This window comes from Ahaetulla prasina, chromosome 1, assembly GCF_028640845.1.
Source record: "Ahaetulla prasina isolate Xishuangbanna chromosome 1, ASM2864084v1, whole genome shotgun sequence".
Classification (NCBI taxonomy): Eukaryota; Metazoa; Chordata; class Lepidosauria; order Squamata; family Colubridae; genus Ahaetulla; species Ahaetulla prasina.
Genome location: NC_080539.1, coordinates 274,314,334 through 274,338,600, shown reverse-complemented (window position 1 = coordinate 274,338,600; position 24,267 = coordinate 274,314,334). Strand labels below are relative to the sequence as shown.

The window sequence follows — 24,267 nt, the reverse complement described above, 5'->3', positions numbered from 1 at the left end:
GCGGAGGGAGGGGCTGCTCTTTCCTTCACTAGCGGTCGCCCCCCTCCCTAATCCCACCCGCCCATTTCGTCCACTCTCCCGGGGCTTGATAGGTCTTTGCCCCGGGCAGGCGAGAGCCGCGAACGCGCGCGCGCAGGAACTGCTGCTTTTTTTCAGCCTTGGGTCAGCTTCCCCAAAGGCTCTTTCCTCATCCTCCCCCCCCCACACACACCACTCCGCCGCCGTCCCGAGGGCGGGTGGCCCAGCCAGTCGGCGAAGAGAGGAGGAGGTGCGGAGGTGCCAACGCATCCCTCGCTCAGGCGCACCAGGGAGACCGGCTGGAGACCGGCGAGGCAGGCCCAGGAGAAGCTTAGCGCGCCTTTTCCAGGATCCAGGCGTTGCTCGGAGGGCAAAAAAGCCCGGTTCCTTCTGGGCTTTCTCTGGTGGGTAGGCACGCCGAGCTGTCGAAGGCTGGGCTGGGGTCGGGCGAGGGAAAGATGCTATTTATTTACTCGCGGATCACGTGTATAAGCTATCGACCCCGTGCGCTCTGCGAACGTGCCCTCTCCGAGTCAGCAGCGATTTCTTGAGAGGAGTGGAAGGACGGGGTCGAAAGGTTTTGGGCTCGACTCTTTTCTCCTCAGGGTTGGGATTGGGGGAGGCTTCCCCGAGGCTCAGATGGAGCCTATCCCGATTTATCTGCTCTTGCAGCCTTCTCGCCCTCCTCGGGAATCGGCGGTTCGGTTCTTCGCGTGGCTGATGCTACTCGGATGGTTCCGCGCTTTGGAAGAGCCGGGAGCCTTCGGGCGAGGACGCGCGCTGCAAGATGCTTCTTTGCAAGATGTCTATGGAGGTTCTCAGTCATCTGGGTCCCGGGTGTCTCAAAGGTGTTTTTTTTTTTTTTTTAAAGAGGCGACTGGATTTGGGGGGTTTTCCTCCCCCTTTGGGGAAGATGTTTCACTTCTCATTCTAGAAACTTCGTCAGTTCTGACTGGAGGGTGGGGTGGGGTGGGGTGTGGGGAGTGGAAGGATTTTGACCAGATCCCTGTAAAGGAGGTAGTCCTCGACTTTCGACCACAATAGAGCCCAGAATTTATGTGGCTAAGTGAGAAATTTGCCAAAGTGAGTTTTGCCCCATTTTACGACTTTTCTTGTCACGTTTATTTAAGTGAGACAATCGCTGCACTTGTTAAACTAGTAGCAAGGTGGTTAAGTGAATTTGGTTTCCTCATTGACTTTGCTTGTCAGAAGGTCATAAAAGGTGATCATGTGACCCGGGGACACTGCAACCATCATAAACGTGACCCAGTTGTCAAGCATCAAGTGACCATGGGGATGCTGCAAAGGTTGTAAGTGTGAAAAAATTGTCATAAGGCACTTTTTTCAGTGCAGTTGTAACTTTGAATGGTCACTAAATGAACTGTTGTAAGTCGAGGACTACCTGTATAAATCCTTCCATTTCCCCCCCTCATCCCACCCCATCCAATCAGAAATGAAGAAGCTTTTTGGCTGAGAAGAGAAATGTCTTCCTCAAAGGAAAAAAAAAACGTAGTCCAGTTGCCTTTTGAAAAAAGCACCTTTGAGACCTTTTTATAAGAGTGCCTGCTTAGGAGGTGTGTTATAATGGTGAAAGAGGCTATCGCTACAACCTCAGTGCAACTGGGGCAAAGAGCCACTCCCTGAACTTTGACCCTTTTCTCATTACATTTTCTAAGACTATTCTTTTTTTTTTAATGATTTTATTGGTGTAGTAATGAAATGCTGACCCTAGAATTTTAGTCCCATCGTAGGCATGAAAGCCAGGTGATGATTCTGTTCAGTCACTCTCTCTCAGTCCAATTCACCTCGCAGGGTTGTTATTATGGGGAAATTAGGAGGCAGGAGTAATAGGTATGACCATCACCTTGAGTTGCTAATAAAGTAATTAAAGAGTAATAAATAAACTCTTTAACAATCTAAAGAGTGAATGAAGAGAGGTCTTTAGTCATCCAGGTCATGGTGGTCCCAAAAATGCATTTTCAAGAGGCAACTGGACTTTCTTGTTTTTCTTTGAAGACGTTTTACTTCTCATCTAAGAAGTTTCTTCAGTTCTTGGATGAGAAGCAAAACTCCTTCAAAAACAAAAACAAAAACCAAGAAACTCCAGTTGCCTCTTGAAAAAGCACCTTTGGAGTAAAAGGTGATATATAGATATCTTTATGAGAACTCTCTAAAGGGATAGTGAGGAAGACAGCAGCTATCTCAAAATCTTGCTGATGTGGGCTCTTCCATCTCAGGGCCATTACCAAAAATGGTGTCCTGGGAAATATCATAGATCTTTGCTATTTGCTTTTAAATAATATTGAGTGCATTTTAATTATTATTTATACTGCTTATAAGTCTCTTTTGATAGAATATAACAAGATATAAATAATTATAAAAATGAATAAATAAAGTATCCATCTGCATCAGGTACTATTGAAATTCCCCTAAATTGCTTGTTGGTACTTGAATCTTTTCATCATATATTTTGGATTAAAAACTTTGGTACTGAGATGCAAGCCAGGACTAATACTCAGGACAAATTAAATCCTTCACTTGTGGGTCAGAATCAGGGGCGGGTTCCAAATTCCGTTGCTACCTGTTCACTCGCAGACTCGTGTGTGCTGTGCTTCTGCACAGGAGCGTCTAGTTGGGTGGGCGGAGCCTCCCACTGCTTACACTACCAGTTTGCCCGATCTGGTGCGAACTGGTAGCAACCCACCACTGGTCAGAATACTTTAGACTCAACTATGAATTAAATTTGTCACATATATGTTGAATGGTTGTACGGTGGGAATTGTCCATAGGAAGACAATGGTTCTTGAGCTAGAAATGTGACTAACAGATTCAAAAACAGATACATTTGGAGTATTTTGTAATTGCCCTGATTGCAGATATCACAGATGTTCCTTTGTAGCCAATTGTACATGTTGTTACTTTCATGGAGATGGAAATTGGAGAATATCCGTGTATAAGAAAATCTACGGTACATAAGAAATTAGCTTTTAGGATAGGGCAGTATCTCTGCCCTTTAGCAACTAAGATGCTAAACAAAATGTAAGTAGGCAGTAAAACTGTAGAGGAACACTTTTAAGCATTTATAATTAAAAAGAACATTTAGTACATCTTAAATATATAAATACAGTTCAGTTGTCCTTTATATTTGTGGATCAGACTGATATTCAACCCTGCCTTATGCCACGGTAGCTACTCATTTCCTCAAAGAGTGAGTTTGTTTTTATGTAGCCAAAATGGCACCATTCACTCAAAGATGGTTAGGCTTTATCTTAAGAAGGTACTTCATATTGTAGAGATTAACAAGGGACTTTACATCATTTCCATCTCAAAATCCCTCTGGCAATCCTTGTATGTGCAAATATATGCTGAAACATCTTCTACTTAATGGAACTCAGGAGCTTGGGGAAATCAAATAAGATGCTTTGATGTTAGAAGAAGAGTTGCATACAGATAGCCCTCATTAGTTTTTCTTCCTGGCCTGTCCACCTTGGTTCCTTTTGGACAGACTCTGGTACATTAGCAACTATAGTGGAGCCTGGCAACTCAGTTGTTAAGCAAAGCAGTTGCCAAGTGAAACTGCATATGTGTTTATGATCTTATTTTTTTAGCTTTCCTTCGCTTGCAGACCTGCAAGGCAAGGACTGGTCATAAAGTTACTTTTTCATCACTGTTGGAACTCTGGAGAGTCATTAAATGAGTCTATCACTAAACAAGGACTACCTGCAGATGTTGCTTCATGCAACAATTTTAAAACCATGCAAAAGGATGGTATTATAATATGGCTTGGTTTGCAGAAATCACCCAAAGAATGGAGGGAGGCAAGAGCCTGTAGGGCAACTATCCTCCAAAAGAACTTACATGTTGAATGGCAAGCCCAGTGGTAGATATTATATGTATCCATGTGAGAAAAGAGAGATGGGAAAAAGAAAAGAGATTTGAATATTTTGTTGGAGCTGGAATTCTGAAAAGAAAATTTCAGTCTTGCAGCATTTTTGAAGGTTGCTGTTAATGTAATGAGTTCCAGCTTTTTGAAGAAAAAGCTAGATTAGTATTCTTAGAACTTGAATGAGTCATCTTCTTGGCTTTCAGTACCGATCATCTAATATCAGAATGAGGATTTGGAAGTTCTCTTAGAACATGTTCTTGCTGGGAAAAAACTAAGATTGAGGTTTTTGTTTCTGGTCTGTAGAGAATCATTGTAGCAGCTCTGAGGATGTTTCTGCTTAGCTCAACAAGGCAGCTTTTCTTGCTGGCTCTTCTGGGCATGGTCTTTTCAGCTCCTGCTTCAGACAATAAGAAAAAAGAACAACCCCAGGAGATAGTTCTAAGCTTTCCAAAGGATGAAACTAGCCTGAATGAAATGCTCCAGGAAGTCGAGGAGTTGATGGAAGACACTCAATACAAGCTGACCAATGCAGTCAAAGAGGTAAGACTTTTGTCCCAAGAGTTGGGAAAAGAATTTAATGTTTTAAGCTGATGGGGAATCTTACTACAGTACAGAGGTGGGTTTCAGCAGGTTCTGACCAGTTCTGGAGAACCCGTAGTGGAAATTTTGAGTAGTTCGGAGAACTGGTTGTAAAAATTCTGACTGGTCCCACCCCCATCTATTCTCCTGAGTCCCAGCTGATCGGGAGGAAATGGAGATTTTGCAGTAACTTTTCCCTGGATTGGGGTAGGAATGGAGATTTTACAGTATCCTTCCCATGCCATGCCCACCAAGCCACGCCCACCAAGCCATCCCATGCCCACCAAGCCACACCCACAGAACCAGTAGTAAAAGTTTTTGAAACCCACCACTGCTACAGTATGCTTTTTAAACTCAGGGGTTTAGATTAACAACAAGAAGATTAAAACATAACATAACATACTTGTGCTCCTGAAATGATTACCATTTAATTGATAATTGAAGAAAAGGTATGTGTCTGTCTGCATAATGAGAATAATGAGGTGTAATAAAATGGTGGAGAATCTACCTGCTCAGCCTAATATGGTTGTGTAGGTTAATTTGAGTGACTTGCAGACAGGGTGAAACATTAAGGGTGTGAATATTTTATTTATGTATTACCAGTATCAACTATTTTTATTCGGCTATTTATATAGTTTTAGACCTCCAGGGGTTAATTCATACTACAGGGCATGCTTTATAGTCAGTGGTATTTTTGAAGGGCTGAAATGTAACAGCATTTTCTAATCTGATCAAAAGATTTAATAAGTGTCAAAGGCAAAGACAGTAGGGAGAATGAGGCAGAATAAAAAGAGTATGTGTAACTCTAAAATGCACACCAAAAGAATTTATTCATCTTATATATGTAGAAATTTAATTGCAAATCTCTTACAAAAAAAACCATTATGGTAAGTTTTGTTTGTCATTCATAGAGTAGGCCTGCAATCTTGTCTTATCTGTGCTTTTATTTTATAGAAAAATACAAAGAAAAAAATATCACTTTCAGCTTGTCTTTCATTTTTCTTCCCCGGGAATCACACACATATTTTCGGGCCAGTAATATTAAGGTGGAGTATAGTTTGAGCTTGTTTTCCATCCTGATTAACTGTTTTCATGATGTGAAAAATTGAAACAGAGTTTTCAAGCATTTTTATGTATTGAAAAACAGATCTAATTTGGCACATTTTCCTGTTGCTGATCTTCTAATGTTAAATCAGTAACTATGTGGAAGGAAATCCATCTGCTTCATTAAATAGTACTGGCAGTTGCTTTACAGACTAATTAAATATACCGTATATACTCGAGTATAAGCCGATCCGAATATAAGCCGAGGTACCTAATTTTACCACAAAAACTGGGAAAAACTATTGACTCGAGTATAAGCCGAGGGTGGGAAATGAGGCAGCTACTGGTCAATGTAAAAAATAAAGATAGAGCCAAGTAAAATAACATGAATATTTATTTGAACGAAAAACAATAAAAGTGCAAAAGGGGGTCCCCAAAAAGAATATGGTATCAAAAATACAGTATCTTTAAAAGTAACAGCAACCAAGCTAACGAGAGCTAAAATCCCTCAAAACTGGAGTTCTCCTCCTCATCATCTGTTTGTCCAAACAGAGCTTCAGCTACTTCAGCTTCTGTGATGTTATCCGCATATACGTTGTCGTCATCACTGAGTTCACAGTCGTCATCATCACTGCTGTCACTCTCATACAATGCGCTGTCTTCACTGCCATCCATAGCATTACTAATGCCACATTTCTTGAAGGCACGTTGCACCATGTCCTCTGGAATATCTTCCCATGCATCACGAACCCACTGTGCTATTAGTTCTATGTCTGGCTTTCTCAGATTTCCAACTTTTGTCAGACGAGCTTGACCAGATGTCATCCATTCATGCCACATCCTTCGCACATGGTCCTTGAAAGGTTTATTTAAACTGACATCTAGGGGCTGCAATACAGATGTAAGCCCACCTGGAATAACGGCCAAAGTGACTTGAGATGACTTTGCCAATTTTTTTATGTCATCAGATGTGTGGGCTCTGAACATATCCCAAACTAACAGTGATCTTCTAGTCCAGTCCCCACTCCTCAAGCAAGAGATCCTATACTGTTTCAGACAAAGGATTGTCCAGTCTGTTCTTTAAAAACCCTCCAGGAATGAAGTGTCCAATAAGGTTCAAATTGCAAGTACCGGTAGTCCTCAATTTAAGACTGCAATTGAGCCCAAAACATTGTTTTGTTATTTTCCCTAACCGTGTATGTATCCCCTGCCCCCATTTCGTCAGGCTGCCATCAAAGCGAAGCACGGCTGAATATTATTATTATTATTATTATTATTATTATTATTATTATTATTATTATTATTATCATTATCATTATCATCATCATCATCATCATCATTATTATTATTATTATTATTATTATTATTATTATCATTATTATCATCATCATTATTATTATTATTATTATCATTATCATTATTATCATTATCATTATCATCATCATCATTATTATTATTATTATCATTATCATTATTATCATTATCATCATTATTATTATTATTATTATCATTATCATTATCATTATTATCATTATCATCATCATTATTATTATTATTATTATTATCATTATTATTATTATATGATGATGATGATTTTTACATTGGACAGAGCGAGCTTCAGTTTACCAAACTTTGTATCTTTTAATGAAACGTGTTAGTCTGGAAGGGACTGTTTGAACTCACAAAACACTTGCAACTTTTAGTTCCGTGCTGAGGATTTTTGGAAAGCAGCCCAGCAATATTTATTTATTGCTCGGACTGCTCTTATTTTCACTCCCCCTTTTCTTTTCTTTTCCTTCCTCCTCCCTCCTTCTCTGCCTCTCTTTCGTCCCCCACCTCCCGGGATCCTTGCGGGTCGAAGGTTCTGCCCTGCCTTACACCAGCCGCCCACCTATGCCAAGGTCTCCCTGGCTCTTTCGCTCTCTGTAAGCAGCGGCTTCTCGGCAGCGTCGCCCCCCTCCCCTCCATGGATCGGCTCCTTCCCCAGCACTGAAGGCATCCTTAGGAATACACCTCCACCTCCAGGAAAATAAAAGAGGCAGAGAAGGTAAATCGCCCGCCCGTTCGGAAAGGAAGGAGAGGACTCCAATGGAAGAAGGAGAGGAGAATTACCAATAACAAACACAAAGCGCTGGGTTAGAGGTGCCTTGTCATGTACAAGGAGATCAGAGAGGGCAACCACCGAAACAATAATCAGACTCAAAGCAGGCTGCTTATTTGCCATTTGCTCTGGGTAGAACGGGTTTTTAAAAAATTGGTTTGGAGAAGGAAAGCTAATTTGCTGATCTGCGCGAGGTCGGTTTCTTTTGCCTCCTTCTTCTTCCTCCTCCTTCTTCCCACCCTAGCTTGCAATGCCCCATCTCTCCTCCTCCTCCTCCTCCTGCCCCCTCTCGGGAGAAATTGTTTGTTCTTGCCGTATTTCTCCGCTTTCCAAGAGGCTTTTCTTTTCACCTCTTTCTCCCCACCTCCCCAATTTCCATAGGGAAAAAAAACCCTGGGAAAACTTGGCAAAAATAAAATAAAATAAAAAGTACTGAGTGCAAATGTTTTTTTTATACTGTAGTTGGAGTTTTCCACGTTTCTTTTCACATTCAAGGCAGCATTCTCCCCATCCTCGCTGCTTTTCCAAAACATGCTTTGAAACCTTTGCATTTTATTGGGATGTATTCGTGACAACGCCCCTCCGCCCCTCCGAGGCGAGAGGAGGACGAGTAAGAGGAGGCGAGTGACAAACAAATAAAAGAGAGTTCTTCTCGCCTTGGCGTTTGACACACTCGCCGTCCTCTCCGAAAAGCCGAAATTGAGTGCGGCGGCAGTGGGGGTGGGTGGGTGGGTGGGGAGGCCGCCGTGAAGTGCCGGCTGGGGAGCCGGGATTGAAGTGCCGGCATGCTTTGCCAGCTCGGCCGGCTCGTTTTGGGCGGCGGCTGGCCTCAGCGTTTTCTTCCGCCGCTTTTGATGGCGGCGGCGGCGGTGGTCGGCGGAGGCGGAGGGGCGTTCGACATTTCGCCCCTCTCACTCGTCCTCCTCTTGCCCGCGGTGGGCGGAGGCGTTGTCACCTCGCCCTCCTCTCCAGCCGAAATTGAGTGCGGCGGCAGGAGGCCGCCGTGAAGTGCCGGCTGGGGGCCAGGGCCAATCCGGGCTCCCCAGCCGGCACTTCACGGCGGCCTCACCCCACTGCCGCTCGCACTCAACTTCGAGAAGGCGTGCAAGCGAAGAACTCTATTTGTTTGTCACTCTCGCCCAGCGGGCGTTGTCACCTCGCCCTCCTCTCCAGCCGAAATTGAGTGCGGCGGCAGGGGAGGCCGCCGTGAAGTGCCGGCTGGGGGCCAGGGCCAATCCGGGCTCCCCAGCCGGCACTTCACGGCGGCCTCACCCCACTGCCGCCGCACTCAATTTCGGCCGAGAGGAGGCGAGTGACAAACGCCAAGAAGAACTCTATTTGTTTGTCACTCTCGCCCAGCGGGCGTTGTCACCTCGCCCTCCTCTCCAGCCGAAATTGAGTGCGGCGGCAGGAGGCCGCCGTGAAGTGCCGGCTGGGGGCCGGGATTGGCTCCGGGCTCCCCAGCCGGCACTTCACGGCGGCCTCACCCCACTGCCGCCGCACTCAATTTCGGCTGGAGAGGAGGCGAGTGACAACGCCCCTCCGCCCCTCCGCCCCCTCCGAGGGCGAGAGGAGGACGAGTGAGAGGGGGGCGAAAATGTCGAACGCCCCCTCCGCCCCCCGCCCCCCCCCCCGGCCACCGCCCCCGCCCCCCTCAAAAAGCGGCGGGAGAGAACGCCGGGGGGCCGCCGCCGCCCCAAAACGAGCCGGCCGAGCTGGCAAAGCATGCCGGCAGCATTTGGGCTCGTCCTGCCGGCCCAGCTGTTCCCGAGGGCAAAAAACCCTCTCCCTGGGTCGGCTCTGCAAGGGTAGACTCGAGTATAAGCCGAGGGGGCGTTTTTCAGCACAAAAAACGTGCCGAAAAACTCGGCTTATACTCGAGTATATACGGTACACACGTGGAATTTTGAAAACTTTTTTGTGTTTCCCCCCTTTTTTGATATAGGAGAAATTTATTGTCTAACAATCTTGTATCTCGTATTTTTCCCACCTCCAAAATTCCCTTTCACAAACATCTTGAACGTGCCATTTTGGAAAGAAATGGATCTGATTTTTTTTTTTTTTTTTTTGCCAACCTACAATTGACTATGCATGGACAGGACTGGAAGCCATACATCCTGGTTTACAAAGCACAGTGGTTTGTTCATATAATCTGTATCTAAATAAACTAAACTGACATAGCACAATGTGCACATCAAGCTAGTGAGTTTCCAACCCCATTTGATTTGATTTGGAGCACTTTCATACTACTGGTAGTCAATTTTGGAAAAATAGGCTGCATGCCAAACCCTCTTAGAAGAAGTAAATCCTGTTAAAGAGACACTTTATACAATAGTGTATTTTCTAGTTGTTGCCTAACTGTCTGTGTCTTTTTAAATGTTTGCCTTTTTTTTTTTTACTTCTGAATCCTAGACCTCTTATTCATCAACATTGCGGGAGGGCGGGCTTAGCTCATTGTGTCCTTAAGCTGCTGCTTTCAGGTGCTCATGTCAACTTCTCTTAGCCAGCTAAGAAAATTCTATCTGGAGTGAGATACTTGGGCAACAGCTTGCAAGATATTTAGTCCAAACATCTTCCTACTCTTCTATACCTCGGAATTAATTACTGGAGCCTAGCTGCTAAGAAAATAACAGCTGAAGCATAAACTGAAGCAACAGCTTGGAACAGACCCAGTGGCTGGCTTCAGTGTGGCTTAGATGTTACTGTTTTATAAAATACATCACCCACAAGATTCAATTACCGTATATACTCGAGTATAAGCCGAGTTTTTCAGCACGTTTTTTGTGCTGAAAAACGTCCCCTCGGCTTATACTCGAGTATATACGGCTTATACTCGAGGTTTTTTTTTCTTCTTTTTTTCACATTATACCGGCCGGCGCGAACTTGGCGGGCTTTTGCTTTAGCGCGGGGAAGCCCTGCCGGTGCAGTGAGAGGGCGGGGCGGGGGAGCCGCCAGCCTTCTCGGCCGAGGGAGGGAGGGTTTCGCCGACCGGTAGCTGCCTCATTTCCCACCCTCGGCTTATACTCGAGTCCCCAGTTTACCCCAGTTTTTTGGGGTAAAATTGGGGACCTCGGCTTATACTCGGATCGGCTTATATTCGAGTATATACGGTAAACTCTTTATTTTTTAGTAATTTTTGTATTAATTCAACAACTTGCCCGCCACTTATTCTTAGGCAACAATATTTTATGTAATTAGTCCAAATAATTAAGCCATTTTCTTGGTGGCATAATAAACAAATCTCAAAAATACGTTACAACTGCAGCAAAATAATTTCTTATGATAGAAGTCATTACTCAATTTTCTGGATTTTCTTATTTATTTGAAACTTCTGTATACCACATTTCATTTAAAAACAAACAGCTCATCCCTTGATGTGGTTTTTGAATAAAATCCAAACAATTCAAATACATTAAAAATAACTGGAAGTATATACTAAAATATTTTATTAAACATATAAAGGAAAAGACAAAGAGAAAATAATAAAACAGTAACTAGATCGAGTAAAAACTTCAGTAAGGAAGTAAGGCTCTAAATGAAACAAACAAAATGTTAAAAAGTGATGATACTTACGTAGTTACTTACCAAGCACATCTAAATTATATTAAAGTAACCCAAATATCTTTACAATCCCCAAGGCATGTCACAACTTTCGAGCACCCCTAATGTTTGGAAATAGAAAATAGAAAAATTTGTCAAAATTGTCAAAAATTTCTTTTTGTTTTTAAAAAATGCTTAATTTTTTTTTAAAAAAGAAAAATTTGACATGCCCTACTTGATGCTGGGAAAGAGATGAGGAGCTTGATCCAGGAGCAAGGTGATTGAACTCAATTACAGGGACAATGACTGCACCATTGAGATACTTGAAAGAACAGATTAGGGATAGATCTTCATGGAGAAGATCTGTCTATAGCAGGGGTCTCCAACCTTGGCAGCTTTAAGACTTGTAGACTTCAACTCCCAGAATTCCTCAGCCAGCTCTGATCTATAGGGTCTCCTGCTTGAGCAGGAGGTTATACAGATTAACAGAGTTGGAAGGAACCTTGTAGGTCATCTAGCGCAACCTCCCGCCCAAGGAGACCCTATACCACTTTTGACAGATGGCAGTCCAGTCTCTTCTTCAAAGCTTTCAGTGATGAAGCTCCCACAACTTCCAAAGGCAAGTTGTTCCATATATTGATTGTTCTCACTGTCAGAAAATTTCTCCTTATTTCCAGGTTTAATCTCTTCTTCAAAGCTTTCAGTGATGAAGCTCCCACAACTTCCAAAGGCAAGCTGTTCCATTGATTGATTGTTCTCACTGTCAGAAAATTTCTCCTTATTTCCAGGTTTAATCTCTCCTTGTTCAGTTTCCATCCACCTGTCTGGCCTTCGGGTGCTTTGGAAAGTAGCTTGACCCTCTCCTTTCTGTGGCAGCCCCTCAAATATTGGAACACTGCTAGTTGGACTAGAAGACCTCCAAGGTCCCTTCCAACTCTGTTATTCTGTTATTTATTTCTCTACAAATCAGCTAGAGGGGATATTGCTTGAATATCTGCCTTGGACACGTCAACCCCTACTAACATGTGCACTATTTATGATACTTGAGTAGGAAACTCATTCTTTTCTGTTTGGTTTTGAATGTCATGATGTATGCTTCCCTCCTCTTCTCTGCTGCTTCCTTGGTTTGTTTGTTTGTTTGTTCATTCTTCATTGTGAATGATCTATCTGCCAATCACCTTGACTCTTTATGTCTGGGCTTCTAAAAAGAAGTATTTATTCTGATGATCCTGAATCTCAAAGCAGATTTGTATCTGTTATCCATTTTCTTTTTCTCTGCCCTTGCCTTGGCCATATCTGGGGAAAAATACTTTCATGATTTTTAAAAGCATCATGTTTTTAGGGAATGGAGACAAGACAAAACAAGGTCCTGCTGTGTAAAATCAACTGTTCTTTTTTTAAAAAATAATTTGTTCATGGATTTATTATTCTCTCTCTCTCCTCACATACTCATTTATTCCGACCAAAAAGGCTGTTAAGTCTGTCTTCAGTATTCTTGATATTCTGGTATAGCCCAGCTTTTGTTTACAGAGCTGAAAGTGATTCAGCTGTTTCAAATTTGCTTTCCTGACAGGCTGAAAAAAAATGTACTTGTGCTTTCCTTTGTTCTGAGATCTAGTACTTTGTACTTTCACAGTTAACTCTTCTACTTAATTTTCTGTTTTCCAAGTATATGTTGTGCTTGAGGCTGCAGTTTGCCTCTGGATCTAGAGTCAAGGCTTGGATTTGGTGGCCAGCGAGTGCTGTTGACTAATAGCAGAGTTTCCTCTCACTTGTAAATGGAAACAGTGGCATTATCTGGGATGAAGCAAAAACAGCTTCCTATCAGAAGACCTGTCTAGGCATGATGGTGCCAGCACTTCATTTTGGAGATTAAGCATAGCCTGTTTATAAACATTCTTGTGTTTCTCTGGGACACAGCCAGTCTTGATATGATTCTGCTTCTGATTTCTGTCACCAGCACATTGCGCTACTCAGACAAATGTCACAGGAATCAATGTATTTCCTTTCCATTGATGTGCTGAGAATTTTTAATTGCCATGGAAAGCTAGAATTGCATTGATCTTCTCCCACCTTCCATTCTGTCTTATGATAAGAAGCAACAGGATAGACTTATAATAAAGAGGGTCTCTGTATTGATACAGACATTCTCACTAAACATTGGAACATAATGGTTTGATTTAAACTTCTGGAAATTATACTTTATAATTATAATTATACTAATTAATTATTATGCTGGTCCTGTTCACATGAACTGGGCTTTTAGTTATGTGTCAATGCATAATCTCATATTTTGATTCTTATAGGCCAAGCAATGTTTAAGTATTGTAGCTGAATCAATGGTGCAAGTCAAGCTTTTTAATTTGCTCACAGTTTTCAGCCTTGTGCCTAGTTTTGTTTGACTCTACTGTAAAATGAAAGTGAAAATTGACTGCCTAACAGCCTTAAAATGAGATAGGAGATATGAGCAGATAGGATGTGCCAGTTCTACTTATAAGAGATGGTCATGGACATACCTAAAAGCCAAGCCACGAAGGACTTTATTTAGTGTTTGGTAATAGATTAAAGATGGATAGTAAATTCCTTAGTTTACCAATCTGGCTGTGTTCCTGCCTCAGATAGCTCAAAATAACCAGCTTTTGAGGGATTGTCAGATTTTTCCTGATGAAGAACAGTTACTTCTGAATATCTTTAAGCAGCTCTTTTTCCTTGATTGGTTTACTGCGTATTTGCTAAAGGCAAACACGATATGTGCATTTGCTCTTTTGGACAGGTACCAAGATTTAAGAGAAGGTGTGGACTGTTTTGTCCTAGAGATCTAATAACAGATTCATTGAAAGCTGTTCCTTTTCAAAGATTGAATAAGATAACAGCAATGACAAGAAAATAGGTGTGATTGTAAAAGCCTTTGCATTCATTTGTCAAAGAAACATATTCTAGACCAGTGTTGGTGAACCTTTTCTGCACTGAGTGCTGAAAAGGGGGCATGCACAGGTGCGTGTGCGTGCCAGAAACTGGAAGAGCAGGCGTCCAGTGTGCATGCACGTGCCGGGAAAATAATCTTCCGGTTTCCAGCGTGCGCATGCACACCAGCCACCTAGTCTTCTGGTTTTTGGCATGCATGCAAATGTGAAGACCAGCTGGATGGTGCACATGCGCGTGCCAGAAACCAGAAGATTATCTTTCCGGCATGTGCATGTGCGCTGGGCAGCTGCTCTTCTGGTTTCCGATGCTCCTGCACGCATGACGTCCAGCTGGCTGGTGTGCCGGAGCCTGACAGAGCAACAGGCGATGGCTCACGTGCCTGGAGAGATGGTTCTGCATGCCACTTCCGGCATGCGTGGCATAGGTTTGCCATCACGGTTCTAGACTGTTCCTGTTTCTTAATATTGTTTTCTTTACTGTCTTTCACGAATGAACATTTATTTAACTCCGTGTCAAATGTGTTTTCCTCTATGATGAAAAGTATAAATTGCAGTATTTTTAGTTTTATCATGATTGTTATTGAAGTAATAATATAAATCTGTATTTCATATTTTTGAGTTTACACCAAATATCTACATGAAATAATGTTTTTGTTTATAATCCAGACACATATTAATTTCTGGAATAAAGACTGGAGAACAACTTTTGATTATATCTATTCATATTCATAAGGATAACATAGCTGCGTAATTTTACTAAATTGGTAATATAGCATCAGGAAATTGAAGTTTAATCAGGTAATTACCATGGGTGTAGCATAGACACTCAGAATAGTGGAGGAAGAATTGCAGTATCCAGAGAAAATAATTAGGAATAGAATCTTAAGAGAAAATTGTTCCTGGCTTAAAATTTGTTATTGCTGCCAACTTGTTCTTCCTTTCCAAAAATATCACCTTTCACCTTCAAAAGGATTTTCCATATCCTCTCCCACCAAAACTGCATAACAAACTTCTCTGTATTGTAAAATAAATATTCTGCAGTTTCAGACAAGGCAGACTGTACCACAAATAGTAAAGTTTTGAATGATCTTTGTGCATGTGTATATTGCTCTACAAGTTTAATAACTTCACGTGGATAATGAAGTTAGTCACTTGTCCTATGCAAAGCTGAGTCTATCTGGACTCAGATAGACTCATGTAGATGTTTACAAAGTATTTGTAACTTTAATCATAATTTTTCTAGATGGAAGCAGAGGAAGAAGGCTCTAAAAAGATAATGGGAATTGAATTTCAGAAGCTTCCTGCCAATTACCATAATGAATCCTACACAGATACAAAAGTTGGAAATAAAACTATACATAGACACCAAGAAATTGATAAGGTGAAATGTTTCCATTTTATGCATTTTTATATGTGCCATATTTCCTATAGTCTTCATGGATTTCTTCAACTTAGTGTGCACCAGTAGTATTAATTTCCAAATTCACCCAATTGTAACTTTTTAAACATAAAAAACAGCGTTCCGTGCGCCTTTGGCGTTGAGTCATGCCGGCCACATGACCACGGAGACGTCTTTGGACAGTGCTGGCTCTTCGGCTTTAAAACGGAGATGAGCACCGCCCCCTAGAGTTGGCAATGACTAGCACGTATGTGCGAGGATAACCTTTACCTTTACTAAAGATACGTATGGGTTAAGAAGTTGCACAGTTTGGAGGCTTATTTTATCATATACTCTGAAGCACCTTTTTGCCTTCAAATCTAAACTATTGTATAGTAAAATTTTGTGGCTTGGCCCTCCAGTTTCTATTGAGATCTCTAGAAACTATTTTAAAGCAATTATGGGTCAAGTTTTTTAACTGACTGCATACTTCTTACTTGTCATGGTTCCAAAGGCTATAGGAGAAAGGTTTAATAATGGTGGGGGTGGGGATATTGGGGGCATCTTGACAAATTCTATGGGTAAAAGTGAAATGTTTTTCCTCAGAGGCTTAATGTACTAATTCCAGCTTAATTTTTTTTTCTAAAAACAGCATAAAGTTGCACAGCTAAACCTTGGCCATTTTTATAGATTAGAGATGTTGCATAGATTCTGCAGGCTGCTCTAAAAAAACTCTCTCCAGTTGAATCAGACCACCACCTGTAAGAGATGGCTGACATCAAGCAGCACATCTGGAGGGCGCTATTAACCCATTTTTGACAATATTAAACAAGTAAAACAGTCTTGGATTGCCATCGATCCCTTTCTACAGTAAAATAATAAGTGGTTTCATGACAGATTAGTTTCTTTCTTTCTTTCTTTCTTTCATTCTTTCTTTCATTCTTTCTTTCATTCTTTCCTTCTTTCTTTTGCAAATGGTGGTTATGTTTATAACTTCATTAAGTGTAGTTCCTTCAGATTTTTAATATATAATATTACGTGTAGGGAAATTGGATGGGGTTCTGTAAGATATTAAGATTAAATTTCATTTCCCTGTCTCAAACCCAAATTCCACCAATTTCATGTCACAATTCAGAAGTATTTGTTTTATAATAATTATAAAGTGATAGTTCCGTTCATAGAACTAAACCAAAAAACAACAACAACAGCACTGGAACATTATTTAAATGGATTAAAACCATTGCTTTACTGTGTACCTGTTTTTCTCTCTAAGGTAACGGATAACAAAACTGGATCTACTAGCTATTCTGAGACTATTCTTACATCAATACAAGAAAACAGAAAGAGAAATCATGTAAGTAATTCTTGTTTTGAAAAATACCATATCAATAAATGAGTAAAAGTTGTTGAAACCTATATGGCATGACTAAAACGTAGGATTGTTTGACAGTTTATTATAATATGTATTATTCATATTTATGAGCTACTTTGGTGACTGTAATTTGTCATTGGTTGTCATGCATACCTGCCAGACATACTGTCATGTGTTTTAAAGTAATTATCATTACATTCCCTAAATTCTTGGGATGTTTGGTGTTGCAGACTGAAGATACTTGGAGGGGAGATTGCAATGTAATTAATACTTTTAGTTTGCTTGTGGCTTTGATATGTAATTTCTGATTGTATGGATAAGAAATCTTAGTGTAAACATTAGTATTGCTTAAATCAAGTGAAGTTATATTAATGTAATAATTTACTACAATGCATATACATGATCAAAAAATAGATTTATACTCCTTGCTTCTGATTAAAAAAGAACCAGTAAGCTTTCCTCTGTGTTCCCTGATAAGCAGAGAGTTGTAGAAAATCCATACATCCTTAAATCTGTAACTTGTGTAGCTTTCATTCACAGGTTTTAATATAGATTTAATCATGCTGTTTTTATTTGGAATTCTCTTGAATTTATTTGCTTTCAGTGTCAATTAGAACAATTGTTTAGACAACTATCTTTGAGTTTGACAAAACCTGTGTTGTATCTTATGTTTCTGCATATACTGATAAAATTGGTGAATCGGACAACTGCCCCTGTTTATCATTTTCAAAAATAGACTTTATAGGGCCTATTAAAAATGAACTATTTCATTACATGTGAGAAGATCAGTCACTGGAAAAGTTATTAGAATTGGTTTTTATGAAATGACAGACTTCCCCCAAGAAGCTAAATTACCGTATATACTCGAATATAAGCCGATCCGAGTATAAGCCGAGGTCCCCAATTTTACCCCAAAAAACTGGGGTAAACTGGGGACTCGAGTATAAGCCGAGGGAGGGAAATGAGGCAGCTACCGGTCAGGGAAAGCCTCCCTCCCTCAGCCGAGAAGGCTGGCGGCTCCCCCGCCCCGCCCCCTCACTGCACCGGCAGGGCTTCCCCGCGCTAATGCAAAAGCCCGCCAAGTTTGCACCATCCGGTATAATGTGAAAAAAAGAAGAAAAAAAAAACCTCGAGTATAAGCCGTATATACTCGAGTATAAGCCGAGGGGACGTTTTTCAGCACAAAAAACGTGCTGAAAAACTCGGCTTATACTCGAGTATATACGGTATATATAATGTAGGCTTTAATTTACTTGAGAGATGCTATTTTTTTCTTAAAATAATTTAAAATAGGAAAATTTTACTAGATTTTATGAGAATTATCTTTTCAGTCTAATCTGACTTTCTTAGGGAGATTCATCTTTAACCCAGGCCCATCTTTCTTTCAAATAAATAGGAAAATATTCACCAATAAATAATTAAGAGTGTAGCAGTGTATTACCTTATTTATAGTATTAAAACTGATGGGAAAAAAGCACTAACGTTTCCATGCATTTATTGCTTACTGTTTACCTCAAATTTGAATTAAAATCTGCAGGTATAAACAGTTTTGAAAACTGCAGCTGCTGTAGTCCAGCAAAATTAATGCTGTCACACTAAAATGTTTTATCACTTGCTGCTTTCATTTTAACAAGAAGCCAAGAATGCTGTAATATACTCTCAGAGTAGTTAACAAATCAGTGCTGAAATAGAAGCAATAGATACTAAAACAAGCAAATTACAACCATACATTCATGTATTTTTTAGAAAGATGCATATTTGATTGAATGTAATTAAGATGGATAGCACATGGAGGAGAAATTAAAAAAACACCAGAATTCTTGCCAAGGAATAAATAATTACAGCTGATTGTACCATCCTTTGATTGTCGCTAGAGCAGAATATATGTAGCTCATGATTGAACAGTGGAGTCCATGATGCTGTCTAAACTTAGCTGTTTTATTTGCAGATGTTTCACTTCCCAAACATCTTCAGTGCTTAGAAGAGAGCGGTGCTGACTCTTTGGCTATGTACAGTAGTTTGTTCTGACAGTGTTGGTCGGGGTATTGTTTTCTCCTTGGTAGTTCCTTGCTTAGGTTGTTGTTTACTGCTTGATTGTGTGTCTCAGTTGGTAATTACTTGATTAAGGTATTGTTTATTGTTTGATTATTGTTTGAAGTGGCCCAGTTATATCATTTTTTTTTAATGTTCACAAGTCATGTCATTTTTCTGATGACAGCATGATGCACATGTCATCATTGTCTGCCTGCTTGCTTTCATTACCAAACAGGAAACTTTTAAAGTACTTTCAGTATGATAAGGGTGTATATTAAAAGGGTTAAATAACGTTCTACTTTGTTCCTCTGTGTTTCTTTACCATATGGTTACAAGTAACCTGTTCTTGTAACCTATACATTTTAATATAAAATTACAACAATATATAAAATATATTATATATATATTTATATATAAAATTCTATATAAAAGTATATTATAAAATATATAATATAAAAAACAAAAATTAGAACACCAAATACAAGTTGGGCAGATACGACCTCATAGACGACCCTCACTCTGTCAAGGACCTAGGAATACTTATCTCAAACAATCTAAGCCCCAGCTCTCACTGTAACAGCATTGCCAAAAAGGCATTAAGAGTTGTTAACCTAATTTTGTGAAGCTTCTTCCCCAGTAACATTGTACTGCAAACTAGGGCATACAAAACCTTTGCTAGACCAATTCTCATATACAGCTCATCTGCCTGGAATCCACACTGTATATCGGACATTAATATAATTGAACGGGTCCAGAGGTATTTCACGAGAAGAGTACTCTACTCCTCTGCTCACAATAGAATCCCTTATGCCACCAGGCTCGAAATTATGGGCTTGGCCGACCTGGAACTATGCCGCCTACGGTCTGCCATAAGCATAGTACACAAAATTGTTTGCTACAACGTCCTACCTGTCAACAACTACTTCAGCTTCAACCTCAAAAATACATGGGCAAACAATAGATGCAAATTCAGGGTAAACCGCTCCAAACTTGATTGCAGAAAGTACAACTTCAGCAACAGAGTGGTCAATGCCTGGAACGCTCTACCTGACTCAATTGTTACATCCACAACCCCTCCCCAGCTTTAACCTTAAACTGTTTACCGTGAACCTCACCCCATTCCTAAGAGATCCGTAAAGGGGGCGTGCATAAGTGCACCAGCATGCCTACCGTCTCTGTCCTACTGTCTCCATTTATTTGTACTCATTTCCTGTGTTCATGTCCATGCTTATTCTGTTATCTGTTATCTTGTACACGTTTGACAAACTAAATAAAATAAACATAATCCCTATTCCCTGAATTAGGCTTAATTCTTAGTTACCATGTTTAGAATCATCTTTGCCTGCCCCTCTTATATGTCAGAGTTAATCTTTTTTATATGATTTCATTTTGCACTGTTACTTATTTTTGTTCTCATATTTTCCAAATTACATAGGAAGAGCTTAGAGGGGGAATTTGAAAGCAGTATTTTGCTGACTGAATGCAGTCTGCTATATTATATCCTGTTCTTCTTTAAAAGAAAATTTTATACTATTTGTGGATGTCACAAAGTGGTTAATTAAAATACAAATTTTGGATTAAAATAATATACTCAACTTCTAAATATTGTTGAATCAAAATCTCAGTAACTTTTTCCATGTTTGTTACTGTTTTAACTTATTTTCCCCACTAAAAATACTGAGAAAGTGTTTCCCCTTGTTTGTGTTTTCTCTCTCTTCTAATAATGCTTTCATTCCCCATTTTTAATAAGAAAGGAAATTAATAATGTGAGCTTACTATATATTACTTTTGCATTTCTATCCTATCTCTTTTGTAAGGATGCATCTTAATATTCCTTTAATAATTAAATAGTGTTTTCAATAAAAGCAAAAACTTTCAAATTTTATTTCCATCACATCACTATACTTTGATTTTTTTGTGTTGAGTTCTGGAATGTAGTGAGATTTTTACAGAAGAAAACATGTAAAACATAATAACGGGGTTGCATGGGTAATGCATGTGTAGAAAAACAGCCTTTACACTTCAAAGTTAAAGGTTTTAGATCAGCTGTTATAAATATGCTCTGGTATTAAATTTTTAGTCACATGGTTTCCATTTTATATCCATTAAAGGATACCTCTGGAGGGCCCCAAATTCTTATTGATTACAGGATCTGCTATTCATTGCCTGAAAATACTGTCATATTTGTGTCATAGAGCGGTTCAACTTCCCTTCTCAAAGTGATTCTAGTTATGATCCATTTCTGCTTACTCTTTCAATGACTATTCTGTGCATATTGTGTTTCTGAGCAGAAAGAACTGGTATGTTGATTTTGAAAAATAATGTTTTGAGTTAGGCCGGACCAGATATTTAGGATTTGAAAGCAAACAGCTCTTCCGCTGTGACTCTGTCTTTCAAATCTTAGTGTTCGTAAGGAAGGTGTCCTTTCTTCTGACCTAGGAAATAAGTTGGAAACCTCTTTTTTGACATTTAACCTATACTGAAGGAAAGTAAGGGCCAACTTTTTGACTTTGCTAAAACACATATTCAGTTTAATGGTTGAGGGAAAGGAAATTAGAACTCTGCTCTTATTGATTTAATGGTAAATCACTTTGTTAACAACTCCACGTTTGACTTTGTTACTAACTTAGGCAAGCTAATCAGACATAACATTTTGATGTATCTTTACAGGAAAGATAATTTTTTATTTATTCCAAGAGGCAGTCGCCACACCTGGATTCTGTGACATGATGCTATTGATACAATCAGCATAATGAGCAACATGTTTATGCAGCCCAGCAGTTGAACAAAAAAATATAAAGTCATAAAATATGGAAATATTCTTCATGTTCTATATTTTAGGGAATGTAGCATTGCAAGGATCTAAAAAGTCAATTTCTTATTGCAACCAGAAGCTAAAACATTTAGGGTAATTTTTTGTAAAAAAAAGCCTTCATTTTCATTGCTTTCCTTTTCTGAAAGGAATAACGCACAACTGGATGACAACCACTAACTTAGTTGTGTCTCACTTATGGAACTGCTTTGAATTGAGCACAGTTGAGACCAGGTTTTTATTGGTTTCTAGATCGTGACTATCATGTTTGTTTTGTCCATCCACCCAGGATCAAGCCACAGTAATTGTGCTTGTAATTTGGTCATTAGTAGCAACTATACCAGCGGTCTCCAACCTTGGTTCCTTTAAAACTTTTGGACTTCAACTCCCAGAGTCCCTCAGCCAGCAAAGCTGACCAAGGTTGGAGACCCCTGAACTATACTGCCTCAGCAGTGGCAACTTCTACCTGAGTTCAGATGATCTTAGAAGCTAAGTAGGAATCAGCCCTGGTTAGCATTTGAGTGAAGGATGCCAGGAATTTTAGTGGAGTTAGCCAATCTGGGAAGTTCTAGAAACCTTTTAAAAGAAGGCTGTGGTAAATCTTTTCTGTGGATGCCGTCTTGTGGAAGTAAGCTTGATATTGAGGGTGTTTTTACTTGTTTCTTTTAGTGAACACATTTGACTTTTATCCATGTATGAAGTTCTTAATACATTTTGCAACAGGTTTGGGGCAAGACAATTTTTATGCTCACTACATAGTTCATAGATTTCTCTGTGGAGACTTGCTGTGACCCTACCTTTCTTTAAAAGATCTTGCAGCTAAAGTACTTTTGATTCTTACATGAAACACAGCATATTTCCAAATATTCAAGGCAGTGCCTAAAAAAACAATAAACCAGAGAAGGAAAGGCAGGGAAAAACACTTTAAAGTTACTGTGAAGACCTAAAATATTTAGTCTTCAGATGGGTCAAGCAGAATGAGTGGAAAACAACAGCTATCAGCAGGAGACTTTTGGTCAAGAAGGAGCTGCTGCAAAGAATTAAAACCGACGTGGTTGCTTTTCTTCTGTCTGAAGAGAGATTGCTATTGAGACTGACGGCATGAATGTTGGCCATAGAATTGAGTGCATCAGGAATATAAATCAGACTTTATGGGAGGAGGGAGTTTGGCAGTAACCATTACTTTGTGGCAGCATGGCTAGGAAAGCCACAGATACTCAAACGTGCCTAAGTAAGGCTAATAGTAACAGGAGTAAAAGTTTAAAAGGAGAGCCAAAAGTCTGCACAAGGGAGCCACTGTTCAGTGGGGTAAAGACCAAGATTAAGACTGTGATTGAGACCATATATCGTCTTCTAAACATCATTGGTTGGCTAGACTGGCTCAGAGGAGAGTGACTGATTCGATTGGGTGTCATCTGGACCTAGGACGAGTGGTGGCCGCTGGGTTTGGAGATGGAGTAGCGGCCCCATGGAGCCCTAGATGTCCGTGGTCTGTCCTGCCAGCCTGAGAGCCCGTTCTGCTGTGGTTGACATCTTGACCGGCTTTGATGGGCTGCTTACCGTACTTTTTGATATGCGAAGATTTTCAACTGCGGACCTTCTTGCCCTGCGAGATTCCCCTCTCTCGCAGGTTTGGCCCTCCACACTACCGAGGGCCCACCTTGAGGACGGGTTTTGGAACCCCGAGAGTTGGCATGCTAAATCCAGGAGACTTAGGGGATTTTTAACTAATTGTTTTAATAGATTTTTTAAGGGGAGTTTTAATGGGGATTTTAAGGGTGAGGGATTTTTAAGGGGTGGGAGGGGTAGGGCGGGTGTTGGGGAAACTACCGGTGGGAGTTTTAATGGAAATTTTAAGGGGAGGAAACCGACGGGTTTGGGTTGGGGTGGGTGGGAGGGTTAGGGTGGGTGATGGGGTAGCCCGTCGAGGGAAACCAGTTCCAGCGCATGCTCGTGGCGACTATCAAATCGGTTCGGAGGTTATGGGGGGGGAGTGTGTTCCTTTGTGTGAGGGTGAGTCCATCTGCACGGTAAGTGGGAGGGGCAGATATAGCGGAAGGGGGGGATCTCATCGGTTTAGGGGGTCATGCGTTCGATGTATACAGGCGATTGCGTGCCCCGATCCCCCTGACTTCTCCCGTTCCCCGGATGGTCAAGACCCTCAGAGCCTGGGCCTTCGTCTGATGTTATGCAACGCACGGTCCGTGGCCAATAAGGCCCCCCTAATACATGATCTGATTCAGGGGGGTGCCGCGGATATTATAGGCGTTACGGAGACCTGGCTGGGCACTGAAGGGGGCGTGCCCCTGGTCGAGATGTGCCCACCGGGTTTCCGTGCATTCCATCAGCCGAGGGCCCAGGGTAGGGGTGGGGGGGTGGCGGTTGTTATTAAAGAGAGTCTAGAGCCGAGGGAGACCACTGTACCTCAGATTGCGGGGTGTGAATCCCTTTGTGAGGTGGGGTCATAGATGTCAGATGGGCTTGCTGGTCGCGTACCTGGCTCCTTGCTGCGTGACAGCCGCCCTGCCCGAGCTCCTGGAGGTGCTTGCCGGGGTGGCAGTGGAGACCCCCAGACTTTT

General features: G+C 40.9%; 1 protein-coding gene across 1 annotated transcript in view; it reads left to right on the top strand.

Moving 5' to 3' along the window:
* The first annotated feature begins 201 nt into the window (after window positions 1–201).
* Window positions 202–24,267, top strand: part of DKK3 (dickkopf WNT signaling pathway inhibitor 3) — a 42,928-nt gene continuing 18,862 nt past the window's right edge. The window contains exons 1-4 of the mRNA XM_058160147.1: window positions 202–422; window positions 4,208–4,444; window positions 15,336–15,473; window positions 16,744–16,824. Coding sequence (XP_058016130.1) covers window positions 4,232–4,444; window positions 15,336–15,473; window positions 16,744–16,824 — 432 coding nt within the window. The 5' untranslated portion in view covers window positions 202–422; window positions 4,208–4,231. The remainder of the gene's footprint in view (window positions 423–4,207; window positions 4,445–15,335; window positions 15,474–16,743; window positions 16,825–24,267) is intronic.